The sequence below is a fragment of the Diachasma alloeum genome, unplaced genomic scaffold, assembly GCF_001412515.2.
Source record: "Diachasma alloeum isolate Michigan unplaced genomic scaffold, Dall2.0 Dall_scaffold_00208, whole genome shotgun sequence".
Classification (NCBI taxonomy): Eukaryota; Metazoa; Arthropoda; class Insecta; order Hymenoptera; family Braconidae; genus Diachasma; species Diachasma alloeum.
In genome coordinates this window covers 1642733-1656781 of record NW_021680373.1, presented here as the reverse complement: position 1 = coordinate 1656781, position 14049 = coordinate 1642733, and the positions used below count along the sequence as shown (strand labels likewise).

At 40.0% G+C, this 14049-nt stretch overlaps 2 protein-coding genes across 4 annotated transcripts in view; both read right to left on the bottom strand.

The window, feature by feature from the left end:
- LOC107036280 (zinc finger FYVE domain-containing protein 1) overlaps window positions 1–1516 on the bottom strand; it is a 6353-nt gene extending 4837 nt beyond the window's left edge. Inside the window, exon 1 of the mRNA XM_015254102.2 lies at window positions 5–1516. Within this exon, the coding sequence (XP_015109588.1) occupies window positions 5–758 (754 nt within the window). The 5' untranslated portion in view covers window positions 759–1516. The remainder of the gene's footprint in view (window positions 1–4) is intronic.
- A 1670-nt stretch (window positions 1517–3186) lies between these two features.
- The window catches only part of LOC107036279 (alpha-actinin, sarcomeric), a 17763-nt gene continuing 6900 nt past the window's right edge, over window positions 3187–14049 (bottom strand). For 2 of the 3 annotated variants that reach the window (XM_015254101.1, XM_015254098.1), the window contains exons 3-8: window positions 10308–10542; window positions 9521–9856; window positions 8672–8757; window positions 7238–7860; window positions 6546–6717; window positions 3187–5869 (exon numbers count right to left, since the gene is read on the bottom strand). In XM_015254101.1, coding sequence (XP_015109587.1) covers window positions 4748–5869; window positions 6546–6717; window positions 7238–7860; window positions 8672–8757; window positions 9521–9856; window positions 10308–10542 — 2574 coding nt within the window. In that variant the 3' untranslated portion in view covers window positions 3187–4747. Of the gene's footprint in view, window positions 5870–6545; window positions 6718–7237; window positions 7861–8401; window positions 8488–8671; window positions 8758–9520; window positions 9857–10307; window positions 10543–14049 lie in introns of all 3 variants that reach the window. The other variant, XM_015254099.1, reaches the window with a different exon arrangement.

The window sequence follows — 14049 nt, the reverse complement described above, 5'->3', positions numbered from 1 at the left end:
TTACTATTTGTAAGCGGTCTCGTGTGTCTCGTCTCATGAAAGATGATGATGCTGGGCCCCAGAGCGCTGGAGCTATTGGGCACCCCCTCCCTCCTCCCGAGTGCCAGCAGAGCATTATGAAAGTGATGTCCATAAGCCCTCGACGCAGCCCCCAAGAACGTAAACAGATCCCTGTGCAGTCTCTCCGACCTAGTCCGATAAATAACGATATCCGAAACAGCCAGAACCTTCAACAACAGTCTTGTGCGTTCATTCTCATGTACAGTGATCCCCAAGAGGCCCTCGGTATCCAAACAAATGATTCCGAGTTTACGATCGAAAGCAGCCCACACCCCGAGTGTGCACGAGTTCTGTTCATTGGACGTCTGGAAGACCTCCTGTCCCCCGAAGAAGGTCTTGTTCATCGTGTAACTCTTCCCATCCCCAGTATTCCCGAATATCGAGACAACCTTGACCTTCGCCTCCTTTTCACACCCCAGATGCTGAATAAATTGCTCAGCACTGGAGACCTTGAGGTACTCCTTTCCATCGATCAACAGAAAGCTCTTGTAATTGTTATTCGGCACTTTGGGATCATCGGCGTCGTGCAGAGAGGGAATTCCATGGAGTGACACACCGGACGGTGGACCATTCGGCGAATGATAAATGTCCCTGTTTAAACTCGAAAGAGAATCAAGACTCTGCATTATAGCTGGACTGTTGGAATCCGCTTTGCCTCTCCACAAATTATCACCTGCGTAACGGTCCAGAGCGCTCATGTTATCGATTATAATGTCAATAATGGGGTTGTTAGCACCTGGAGGTGAACTCTTTCGAGGTTATCTTCGAGAATGAAACTCATTCAATCATCGAATGGGGGGATTTTATCGGTTGTTGCTGGTACTCTCAGCTGTTTATTTCCAATTGTTTTGATAATATTGCATCACTCCATTATTGGAGAACTGTCGGTGACGTTTATTTGACAGTTACTCGTCTGTTTTTACGCACGTTAATGTCCGACGGGCACTTTGCGAGTGATTTAGTGACTCGTATCTTCGTGTTCTCAAGGTATTCGCGACATTTTTACGAGGTTGGAATTATTACTGAGGATTTTAACACTAATCACGCAGGATTCGGAGAAATATACAACCGGGGTACATGTACACAGAGAGCCGGAGAGCGCACGATCCACTCCTGACAGGCTTGCACCCAACTGCGCAAATGAAAATTTTGCACGGGTTTTGCAATTTTTATCAGTGGTGTACGGACGATTGGCGATGGTCGCTGTGTCACTCTGCAAATCTTGTCGGACAAGAGGATAGGGGGGGGAGTTTAATAAATCGGGTGATACAATGGAGTCGCGAAATTTCCGCCCCGATTCCAACGACCTCGGGCAATATTTTTACGGCGGCCAATGACTGACTCCCGGCAAGTTGTTGATTGTCGTTTTTTTTCTCCGCGACGAGTTGTTGATTGTCGTTTTTTTTTCTCTTGTGACTCACGGTATGAATTTGAGACTGGGCGCGCGGAGGATGCATCGGGCGCTCGGGAAAAACTGCAGCGGTTTACGAACGACACATGACTCTTGTCCTTCGTATCGGTGCGTTTTACATTCCTATTTTACGACATTGGAGGGACGCGGGAGATGGAGAAGTCGCTCGTGACCATTTTAAGACACTGGAGGATTGAGATCGGAGAACGTTTCAGTGGCGAAGTGGTAAAACGGTTCAAGTCGACTTAGCTACCAGTTGAGTTTTTGAGGAATATTTCCGAATCTAAGGGAGGTAGCGAAATTTTTGTTACTACCTTTGTTGTAGCTCTCAATCGGCTCTACAAAAAAGGTTATAATGAAAATTTGACTATCTCCCTTGGATTCCGAGATATTCATTGAAAATTGGTCAATAGTCAAAATTGACTTGGACCGTTTTACCACTTCGCTACTGATTTGATATTTTTGAGGCGTTCGTTTTGTATTTCTCGGGGTTTCTCTTCGGAAGATTTTTGCTTGCCAATGAAAGCTTTGTCATCGGAATTTTTTTAAATTTTTTTATTTTATGGAGATACCTGGAAACGTCATAAAACATGAAAAAATTATGTTTGTAAAAAGAGCCTGTTTGTAGTTATGGATGTGTGCGTGTGTCCAGAACTGTGTCAATAACTCGAGAATAGTTGTTGCAAAGATTCTGAAATACTGGCTATTAACCAGTCTTATTTTGCCTCGATCTAGACTATCTGAAAACGTAATCGGGATACATTCACAAACCTACAACCAATAGAATTGAGAGAAATGAAGAGGAATGAAAAGAAAATAACGCGTAACTTGAGGAATTCTCATTTCAATTGGTACTTACAAAAGATAACTTCCCAGCAAACAGTATGTCGACAATTTGTCGTCAAATTGCCGGTGTCCTGTTAAATTTTAGATGGCTCTGGCAAAAATTGTTTTCTGGGTTTGCATGCGTTGAATTTTATAATAATCCTGGTGTTCATAGTTATTAATTTTTGAAAAGACAAAAACTTCAGGTACTGTACAATATAGTAATCGAGTGATTGAAGTTTTTTGGTTTCCAAAAATGAATAACTATCGACATGAGGACGATTCTAAAATTCAAAACATGCAAGTGGTACCATTGTCACCCAAATTCAATGTCACTATCTTGAAAATTACTAGTAGACTGTCTATGGAATGTCAATTTTTTTTCAAACGTATACACGAAAATGATACTTTAGTTCTTCTGATATTTCTCTCTCAAACTGCGCCCTGAAAAGATATTTTCAGACGAAAAAACAACTCGTTTGAGATTGGATAAACATAACACTTCCTTTTCTCACACCATTTTTTCTCTCGATTCATCTGTCTTTCTCTCATTGTATTTTCCTTCTGAAACATCTCGATGGATATCATTCAATAATGATTCTGTCTATCCCAAAGAAGACAAAATCCATTACTCCACTTAATTAATCACTTCGTTTAGAATGAAACACTCCAAGTGATTCCAAGATCGGGCTATTCTCCTCAGAGGTGAGCAGTTAAAAAAGGAATCCCACAAATCATTCAAGCCACGAATTTTACTTTCGGAAATATCTGTCACCAGTGGTTCTCCCGTAAAAAGAATTCTCCAAAAAAAGGTCTCCCAATACTTCTCTCAATTTCCAAACGATAAAAAAAATCAGTTCCCCAATGATCGGTTGAAAATAACACTCACATTTCTCAAAACCCTCTGTTTTTCTCTCCTTTATTTCGACATTTCTCTCATCTTTTACTTTTTTTTAAAAGTACATTTTAAACTCATAAATTCAGTATTCAACGCTGATTTACACTCCACTCCTGAAGTTTAATGAAATTAATTGATTCGCCATTATCGACATAAATCTGACTTCCGGTATACTCTTTAAATTAATTAATATATATAATCATATATTTCGTGTTTCTTTAAATATAATTACAATAAAAGTATAATGTAAAATAAGGAAAATGACAGTAATGCAATTGTGCGTGGCGGTATGTGAAGTGTGGGTGACTCGTGAGCACATTTTCATTCTCTTCTCCCCCTGTTAACCGTTCAATTCAACTAAACTGTTGGAAATTTATCGGAAAAGAGATAGGACTGAATGGTGTAATGATCGTGTGACATCGGATAATGATTAATTCGAAATGAAGAAATGATAGTACAAAGCGTTGAAGCCTCAAGCCAAACAAAAATATACTGTTATACTCGTTTTGAGAATTGTCTCAAACTAAAAATGATACGTGACCCAGTGATTATCGATTCCTCCGAAAGCATCAGCAATCTCCCTCTATTTTCACCGCTCACAGGCAGCAACAGATGTACAATTGTTGAAATAATCTATTTCCCCTCCAATGATTTGTTTTTTTTTTCTTTTTCGTTATTACAGTTTTCGGCTCTGGTAAAAATCAAAAGCCGATCGCATCAAAAATATTTATAAAAATAAATACCTTGAGAAAAAAAATGTTTCTTCCTCGTGACGACTGATAATCGAGGGCTGTCGTTATCATGTCCCCACGATAAATAAATAAATCAAATAAATAAATAAAATTGATTCTTCCCTCTCTCGTTTTGCTTATCTCTTCTTTTATCATTTTGTAAATTTCACTCACTGACGCATTGCGACGCGTCATCGTCAGATTGCTTTCGATATATAAGTTTTACAAAATACATTTGTGTTGCACGGCTTATCTAATCGTTTGTTTTAGGTTTCTAACAGCCGTACGTTCATTTTTTGTTTAATTAGGTCGTAAAAAAATAGGCATTATTTCACTCGAGCATGGGGTTTTCTCGTGATATTTCACCCAATAATCCACTCGATTCAATTTTGATTCCACAATTATTCGGTTACAGTCACAAAGACTCGATTCATGATGAATATTAAAGTACGAAATACCTTGGAAATAATTTGAAATCTCAGGAAAACCCGAGGATTGATCAGTTAACTGCCAATTTTTGAAAAAATATATATATTTGGCTGATAGATATGGCAAATTCAGTACTCCAGTACCAATAGCACTCGCTATATTGACTAAGACTCGTACGTATATGTTTCGTTAATGTTTTTGTTGAATATTTCAATCTGGAAGCCATTCATTAAAATCTGTCGTATCGTCAGTCAAGGTGAATCGTCCAGTGTTCGAAGAATGTTGTGTCAATTTCAAAGGAAAACAGTTCGTCCACCGAATGATTCACCCAACGTCTTTAGTCGTCACGTCCCCAGTCACATCTAAGAGAAGCCCATTCCCCCGTTAAAACCCTTAGAGATCAGATTCGCCATAAAGAGCAGTTGAGAAAGAACGATAATCGAGAGCACCAGGTTGTGAATTGGGTCCCTTGTAAGGTGGCATTCTCTGAATGCAGTATTCAGCCTGATCGGGTGGCAGTTCTCGTCTCAATTCATCAGCTAGAATGTACGGTTTATCACCAGCAAGAATGCGGAAACTGTCGATAACTTGTTCAGCCGTGTCTGTGTCAGTGGATTCACGAGTCATGAAGTCGAGGAAGGCGTCGAATTGGACGTAGCCAGAGCTGTTGGGATCGACGATAGCGAGAATTCGCTGGAAGTCGATGTCCCCTTGTCTGTCTTTGCCAATAGAGTAGCCGAGGGACACTAGACACGACTTGAACTCGTCCGGAGCAAGTCTGCCTGTTCTGTTCTTGTCGAAGTGATTGAAGCTGCTGCGGAACTCGTTGAGCTGCTCCTGGGTGATTCCTTTGGAGTCACGAGTGAGAATCTGGTTCTCAACTTCGTTGATGTTTCGGTTTATCGAAGTGAGCAGCTGCTCCCAACCGACACGAAGGGTCTCCATGGTGTACTGGGTGTAGCGATTCTCGAAGATCATTCCTTCTTGGACGGCCTGGTGAATCTTCTCGAGTTCTTCCAAGTGGACCTTGTACTGGTAGACAGCCTGTTCGTATTCTTTGAGACGGTGTAGTTGGTCCTCGAGGGTTCCCTGGAGACCCAGACCGATGGCTGTGACAGCGTCCAATTGGCGCTCGATCCAGGGACCAACGGCATTAGCTTTCTCGGCGAATTGCCTTCGCAGGAGCTCGTTGTTCTGCTGTTTTCTGAGCTCTGCCTGCAGTGTTCCGTCTCGCTGAGGCACCAACTGTCGGACGTCGCTCCATTTCTTGGTCAGGTCGAGGGCTGTCAGAGTGGTGTAGGGATTCTCAAGACCTCCGGGGATCTGGAACTGTTTGACGATGGACTCTACCTCTCGGACGAGACCTACGATCGAGTTGTACTCTTTGTCGGCTTCTCCGAGGGTTGCCTTGAAGGCTGCGTGCGCGTCCATCAGACCCTGAATCTCCTCCATTGTGTGGACGATGAACATGTCAACTAGGTCCTCCCTCGTACCGTCCAGCCAGTTGTTGAATGGCTGTTACAGAGAATGGGGAGTTAGGGAGGGTTGCTTTTGTATGAAGCTGAAACTGAAGGAAGGTAGGCTTTGGGGGCTCAGGGGTGAAACCACTTCCAAAGATACTATTAAAACATGTTGAGGACTAGGGTTCTAGAAAGAGAACCTTCAAAGAAGATAATTAAGCGGGTTAAGGGGTACCAAATGCCGCTAATTGTCCAAATTTTTGGACAAATTTCCTGTCGAAACTTATCGATATTTTTACTAATCGAAGCACATTAATCTCCAGGAGGTGATGATGAAGATCGATGTGCTTTGGGATAAAAAAAAAGTTAATAAATTTGGGCAGGAAATTTGTTCGAATATTTTCTGTTACCCCTTAATCGTACAAAGGTTGATCATTATAGCCTGGCAAACTCTCTTGCCAGGATTAATGTTGTTCCGTCCCCTGAATGTTAATGTGGATGTCCTGCGGAGGACTTGAATCATGTACTATGGCAGTATCCTCCATTTACTGAAGAAAGGCTGCAGTTGTGCAATAAAATCAAAGAGGAAAACAATGCTCCCACCCTTTGGCATAAAAGTCTTCCTCAGTACACTCAACATCAGAGTCTTGACTTATTTTTGAAACAAATCAAACCTTCCGCTAGTTTCAGCTTCATTGTTTTCGTAGGGTTTTGTTTTTTGTGTAACTTACTGCAGCGCGTTTCGCGAATTCCAGATGGAGGACGTCAATTTTCTCGAGAATACGCTCGGCCTCGTCTAGTGCTTGACGTCGGCGTTGCGTCAGTGTACCCAAACGATCCCACTGATCGCAGATACGCTGGCAGCGAGAATTTACGGATGCACTATCGTGGTATTCAAGAGTGCTGGACATTCCAAAGAGATGTAAAGTTTGTTAATTGAGATGTTAAGTTTACTTTTAGGGGTATTTCTGAAGCTAGTGGGTTGGAGGAAGAATAGGGAGAGATAGTTTTGATGATGAGATTCTGTAAGGAAGAAGTCTTGATCAATCTCGACAAACCTTCTCATTTAAGACATATTGGGAAAATGAAAAATAACAAAAGGAGAACTAGAACAAAATGTTTGAGACTTGGTAATCATCAACGTGTGAATAATTCTTCTAAAATCTAACATTTACAAAACTTGTCTTCTGAGCAGAGAGAAAAGATTACAAGAAATTTAGTCATCTTCATTCCCTTCGAAGTTATATTCCCATTAATGAAACGAATCTTGAGTTCGTTTTGCGATTGATTGAATCGCATTGACGTGTTGGAATTGACTTTGCGACGAATGTTGTGAACATTTGTAAGAAGAAATAAAAAAATGATAAAGGCTTGGTAACCATCATCTTGGAATAATTGTTTGAAGTAAATCATGAATTCTTACTTGAGTTCTTGAGCAATAGCAGCAATCTGTTCAACTCTATCCTGATGAGCAGCAAGATCCGACTCGAAGGCCTCGTGTTTCTTCTTCAGTGCCTTCAGCTCATTGAGCTTGCACTGCCTGAAGTGCTGAGAAGTGAGCATCTCCTCCTTTCCAGCTGTCCAGTCCTCGTGGGCGTCGGCCTTGTGCTTGAACTTCTGGGCCAAGTGCTCGAGACGCTCGAGTCTCATCATCTCAGACAGCAGCCACTCCTCAAACGCCTTCTCCGCGAGTTCAAGGCCTTTCCACGCTTTGTTGATGTCAGACACCATCTTGCCCTCGGTGGGCATGTAAGCGGGCCTGTTGCTCAGTCGCAGTTTCGTCTGGAGAGTGTTGAAGTTGGTCTCCAACTTGGCTTTTTGCTCAACACGTGGGGGTTTGTGCTTGCGACGATAAGTACGGTATTCCTCGAGCTTTTTCTGACATCCGGCGAGGGAATTGTCAGTTTGTCTGCTTGCCAACCAGGGCATTGTTCGTCGGATCCACTCGAGGAGGTCGGAAGCCAGACGCTCGTACTCTTCCATGAGACGCTCGTTCTCCTGGTTCACCTTGAGAACCTTGCAGATTCTGTTGGCTGCTGTCTCAGCCTAAAATCATGAACTATTAGTTATTCCAGTCATTACGTTAATTGGTTTATCATTAATTTAGTAATGAAGTGTTAGCAGTCGATGAAAGAATTCATTCGTCAATGTAAACATTTTTTAAAGTACTAGGTTCAGGAAAAAATTAGAGGACAATTGACTAAAATTGGCTTTTGATAATTGTTTTTCTTCTTTGTTCTAAAGCTAGTAGTTTCAAACAGATTTGCAAAAGAAGGAGGAAAAAATTCCTGATCTTGTCTCATTTTTATGGTACCACTATAGAAATTGTTGTCAGAGGAGATGAAAGAATTCATTTATTCTCTAGAGCAAAACATCAAACAAACAAAATTGTCTTGTGATAGTTATCTTTCTTTACTTTTGCTCTAAACCTAGTAGTTTCGCAGATATTTTCAAAAAAAAAAATCAAAAAATTCGGAATCTTGTATCGTTCTCATGACTTCAGAAGCTGTTTCTTTGGACTTTTCTCACTCGAATCCATCCGTTCAACAAAACGAGTTAGTTAAAAGCTCACTCACTGAACACACACCTTTTGTGCACCACTGAAACAGTGGTAGTACGATGATACGTAGGTCATAACAGCTCGTTCATCGGGTTTAGCTGTGTTGCTCATGTCTACAAAAAAATCAGTCGGCAAACTTTAACACCATGCCTTGTTAGATAATCTCTGTGGGGATAATTCTTGGGTTAACTTGATTAAATAAACTTGATTATTGATGATTGGGGGGGCAGTTAGACAGGCGATTGCACACTGAAAACAGTTAGAGTCGGTTTATTGCACACGATTCGACTCGCTGACCTGCTGGGCACCCTGGAAAGCATGGTAGTAGCACGAGACGTAAGTCATGATGGCTCTTTCGTCCGGTTTGGGCGTGTTGATCAAATCTATTGAAGTTTTTAGGTTAAAATCAGAGAAATCGGGGTTTCAACGGTTTTCATTTAGGATTTATCTCCCTCTTGAGGACATCCAAGTACTTGGACTTTTTTTTGTCATTATCTTCAATGCAATTAAATATTAAAGCTTCAATTTAAGCTTCATTCGATTCTTGATTTTGAGAATTGAGGAAAAAATATTAAAAAGTCTAAATTAATTTCCCAAGATTACGAACATTGTTTATCAATGATTCATAAACAAAAAATTTTTACTTTAAAAATAATTTCTTTTCATCTTATTCAATAGGGAACGATAAAACGGTTGAAGTCAACTTGGCCCTTGGCTCAGTTTTCGAGGAATATCTCCAAATCGACGGGAGATAACGAAATTTTTGTCAGAACCTTTTTTATAGAGCGAATTGAAGGCTACAAAAAAGGTCGTAACAAAATTTTTCCTATCTCCCTTAGTTTTCGAGATATTCATTGAAAACCGACTAGTAGTCAAAATCGACTTGAACCGTTCACTATATTAAATTGGTTTTTCTTCAAAATTTTACTAGAAATCGACGTCACGGCTGAAAGAGTGAATTTTCAAAAAGGTTCAACAATCCTCCCTATTTTTTTATGAAGCCGAAATGTAGAATAGAAAGAATTTTTTTTGCCAAAATGTAATTTGAGGATGAAAAATCTGGAAATTGTGAAAGATACTTGGACATCCTCACACAATTACTGAAAAGTGAATGAATGACGATGAAGAAGATAATGATTATAATACCGTCGGGGTCCAACATCCGTGGGATGTCAAGATACTTCTCGGCGACATCAAAAGCGGTATTGAGATTCTCCAGTGGATTATCCTTGCTGAGTTTATTGTAATCGATGAGATCAGGACGGTGACGATGAATGAGAGCGCAGAATGCCAAACCATCCTTGAAGGACAAGTGGAAGTTTTGGACGTTGACGTTCTTGTAGGGTGCCGTTTTACGCTGACACCACAGCAGCAGACCCTCTTTGGCAGTCATTTCCTCGACGGAAATGTCCTGGATGGCGAAACGGAGGATGATCGTCCAGATCATTCCCAGGGTCATTTTTAAATTACCATCGACGATTTCTGAAACGTTTCAGTTACACTCCATGATGGAATTTATGAGAGAAAATGAGGGACTAATTTTACTTTGATATTAATTTTTTGAAGATATGAAAATTTGAAAAAATTTGTGAAAGAATTTCTATAGGAAAAATCTCAGGGGAATGAGTCACTTAGGAAGAATAAAAATTCTTAAATATTTTTTTATAAAGATAAAAGAATCTGCAAAAAAATGATAGAATTTCGAAGCCGAAATGCACATAAATTTTATTTGAGTCCCATAAATGAATTCATGCAAATAGCTGGTGATCAAGCTTTTATTCAAATAATTAGAACATTATCTTACGAATGAATAGAAAAAAAACTTCAGATAAAGGGTTTTATTTGATTCAAATGCGCCATTTCTCTGGCAAGAACTGCAATGTTTCATTAAACATGTTTAATTTGGGAGAGATTATTGCTGATTTTTATTCACCTTCTGCTCCAATGGAGACCAATTTGACTCCCTTGCTGGCGATATAATCCAGTGCTTTATTTACATTCGCAATTTTGTGAAAACGCATCTTGCCACGATCTGGCCTTGGCAGGGTTTCACCGGATATCACCTCCAGCAGAAGCATAAGCTTCAGACCATTCCTGAAGTCGTCCTCGATTGATTCTATGGCAGTTCCTGCTTTCCGCAGGTGCGAGTTGCACCATGCTGTGAATGTCTATTAAAAAATCATTCATGATTCAGTTTTACCATCACAGAGGAATAAAATCCATCGCTAATTTTAGGAATTCGCGATTGTGAAATTCAACTCGTGTAAAATTCTTGAATTTAATGATTTTGTTACCAATTTCTAGTGATTTTCAGGGGAGTATCACTGATTTTCTGAGATTCATATTTAATTTTTCTGAATCTATCACCAAATTTTATTGATAAAAATCACTGATGGCCTAAAAATCAGTGACATGTTCCGAAAAATCACTTTTTCATTTATTCGTAAACGAAAAATCATTTCGGTTACTTGTAAAGAAAAAAAGACAATTCGGCACTCATTGAGCGTAACATCACTGACAAAGTAGGACATTATGTCATCAGGTGATGAAAGTATTATCGTTAATTGAGCGTTAATCTATTGATGGAACTTAATTATTATTTTTAATGTAGGTATAGCTGAGTTCCATCCATTGGTGTTAATTAGAATTCATTCACTCATACATCAATATATTAATCCTTAGAATTGTCGATTTTTTTTTAAATCGTTTGTCCCGTGATTATTAAATTAGTATATTTCGTTTGACATACGTGAAAGTGTTTTTTGATCTGTGGGAGGTGTGTAGCGCTCGTCGAAGGCGACTGTTACCCTCCCAAGGGTCAAAGAACACTTTTACCACTAGTGTCGAACCCTATTTTTCATCACAATGTGTGAAAAGTGGAATTTTGCGCACGCGGAGCGGGCGTAAATGCTATATTTCGTCACTAGGCCGAAAAAAACTTTTTTAGAAGTATTTTTTGACCGTGTGACGAACAGTATTTTTTGTCATGACAGCCATAGGCAGAGATTCATGAACGCGGAGCGTCCGTGAAGCGCTGCCTCACGGCCGGAATGACAAAAATGTCACTTTACGCACAAGTGTTGAAAAAAATTAGTTCATTACGTCATCAGGCGATAAAAGTCTTATTTAACGAATGGGATTTTATCACATGAGTCAGATAATACTTTCATTATCTGGCTCTGAATGGAATCTAAATTGAATTTTATCACACGAGTCAGATAACACTTTTATCGCCGTGTAACATAAAATAGGTCGACACATGTGCGAAGGGGATTTTTCAGCTCGTGAGTTGCTCAGCCCTCGGCTTCGCCTCGGGCCGCCAACTTTACATTTATGAAAAACCCGCCGCACTTGTACCGCAATACACTATTTCAGTAGCGAAGTGGTTAGACGGTTTAAGTCGACTTAGCTCTTAGCTGAGTTTTCGAAGAATATCTCAAAATCTAAGGGAGATAGCGAAATTTTCGTATATATCTATTTTGAAGCTCTTAATGTGCTCCACCGAAAAGGTCGTAACATAAATTTAGCTATCTGTCTTAGATTGCGAGATATTCATTGAAAACTCATGAGTAGTCAAAATCGTCTTGAACCGTTTGACCACTTGGCTTCTAATTTTTTCTCGTGATCTCTGTGATCCTTTCATATCTCGAGTTATTAGAAATGTTAGTCTTCGGATATCTACGAAGAATGAATCAGCTACTTCAGTCAGCTTTGGGAATTAACGGTGGAAGGCAGTCGAATCTGTAAGATCTTCACCTTGATAATATAATCTCCCCAGTGATTCTGTCATTCCACGGAATTCATAACGTCAAACCGGGCACTAGTTGACGGTATTTCTTTCGAGAATACCACCTATGTGGCTGCGTGTATATTTTAGTAACGACCCCGATCCCTTTCCCACTGGGTATACATATACATGTCCTGGTTCGTTTATCGGGGCGCGAGACAACATCTAGTCCAATGTTATTTGTCTAATAAAACAGAGGATTTGTCTTTCTCCCAAGAAAATTCGGTTCAATATCATTGAATGGAACTTTTTAAATCGTCACTATCTCTTCGGCAGATGATTCAAACAATCGGGTCTCATTCTGAAGCCCGAAAAATACGTTCGAAATGAGAAAAAACACCGGTAAATTTAACTATTTAACTATTCGTTCGTTTTCTCAATTCAATTTCTCAAATATTTTTAATTCTCTCAAAGTGTTCATTTATGAATTGAACATTTATTGATTGTTATTCATTTATTTGTTTATGAATGAGAAGCTCTCGCGTTTCTCAAGAAAATTTTCACTTTTATTTCTTAGGGAAAAGTGAGGTAAAGTGAACCTCTCGAATTAGGTCTCATTTTCAAGTCTGAAAGAATTTTTTTGAAATGGGAAAAAAATGGACCGATTTCACTCCGGCAATCTCGAGTTATTAAATATTAAAAAGTGACTCATTTTCGAAAATTCTCCAATCTCTCAGAAATTTTATTTCACGAGTATCAAAAGGGAAAAGACATCATCCAGTCCAAATTTGTAGGGAAATTCCAGTCAATATTTAGAGAATAGGGGTAAAACGGACTTCTTGAATCAGGTCTGAAATAAAATCTTAAGTAAATGCTTTCAAATTTAACAAAAAGTGTTTGATTTTGATCCGCCGATCCGGAGTTCTTGGAGATTGAAAAGCTAAATTTCAAGGAATTCCCCCCTGGGGAAGACAAGATAAAATGAACTTCATCAAATTATCAATAACTCTTGATCAAATGCCACAGTTTGATGGAATCATCTCTCTATTTAAAATCTAAAAAGAATGCCTTCAAAATTAATTTTTTTTTTTCAATTCTAATACCAAACTTTTCAATTCCTCATCCTAAAAAATCTGAATTTCACATTTCCCCTCAACATCTCCTCGCCGAGACAACATAAAATAAACCTCCTTAAATCATCAATATCTCCTGACCAAATATTACGATTCCAGTGACTGAGACCTCACATTAAGCCCTTCAAAAACATCTTCCAACTAAATAAACCCCTCAATCACCCTCTGGCGACTTCTCCCCCCCCCCCCCTCATCCCCAAAACTTCTCCCTGAAAAGAGTTCCAGTTCCGACTTCCACTGCCGCGATCTCTCCCAAAATAATCGAAATCCCGAAATTCTCAGTGTGCAAATACCATTGAAAAAAAAAAAATCCAAAAACATATTAATCATGTTCTAGCTGTAATGTCTCGAGACAGCGGCTCTCGCCCAAGGAACACCAATAGCCTGAAATTTAATACTGTCGAGTCTTGAAAGCACCCCGCCGTACCGATCCAAAATTGGACATGAGTGGTCCCACCCTAACCTCAACAAGGCGCGCGGGCTCTACCGTTTCTATTTGTAAAACATTGGGAGTCCTCCCGCGCGTCTTCACGCGTGCTGAATGCTGCTGCCTCCAACTCATTTTTCCCCCGAGTCCATCGGCAATTCTTCAACAAAGAACCCCTTCCTCCCGCCCCTCGGCCCCTTCCTCCCCCTAGTTCCCCTCCCCCATCGTTCCCCGATTTTCATGTTAATGAATTCAATAAAACTGGAATTCTAGAATTAACGAGGCTGCATATCAGAGTGGCCTTAATTGAGGCAAAACCAATGACGCAGCAACCAGTGAAAGACACGTAAAACGGTACTGCGTCTGCGGGGGGCGGGGATGGGGGGGG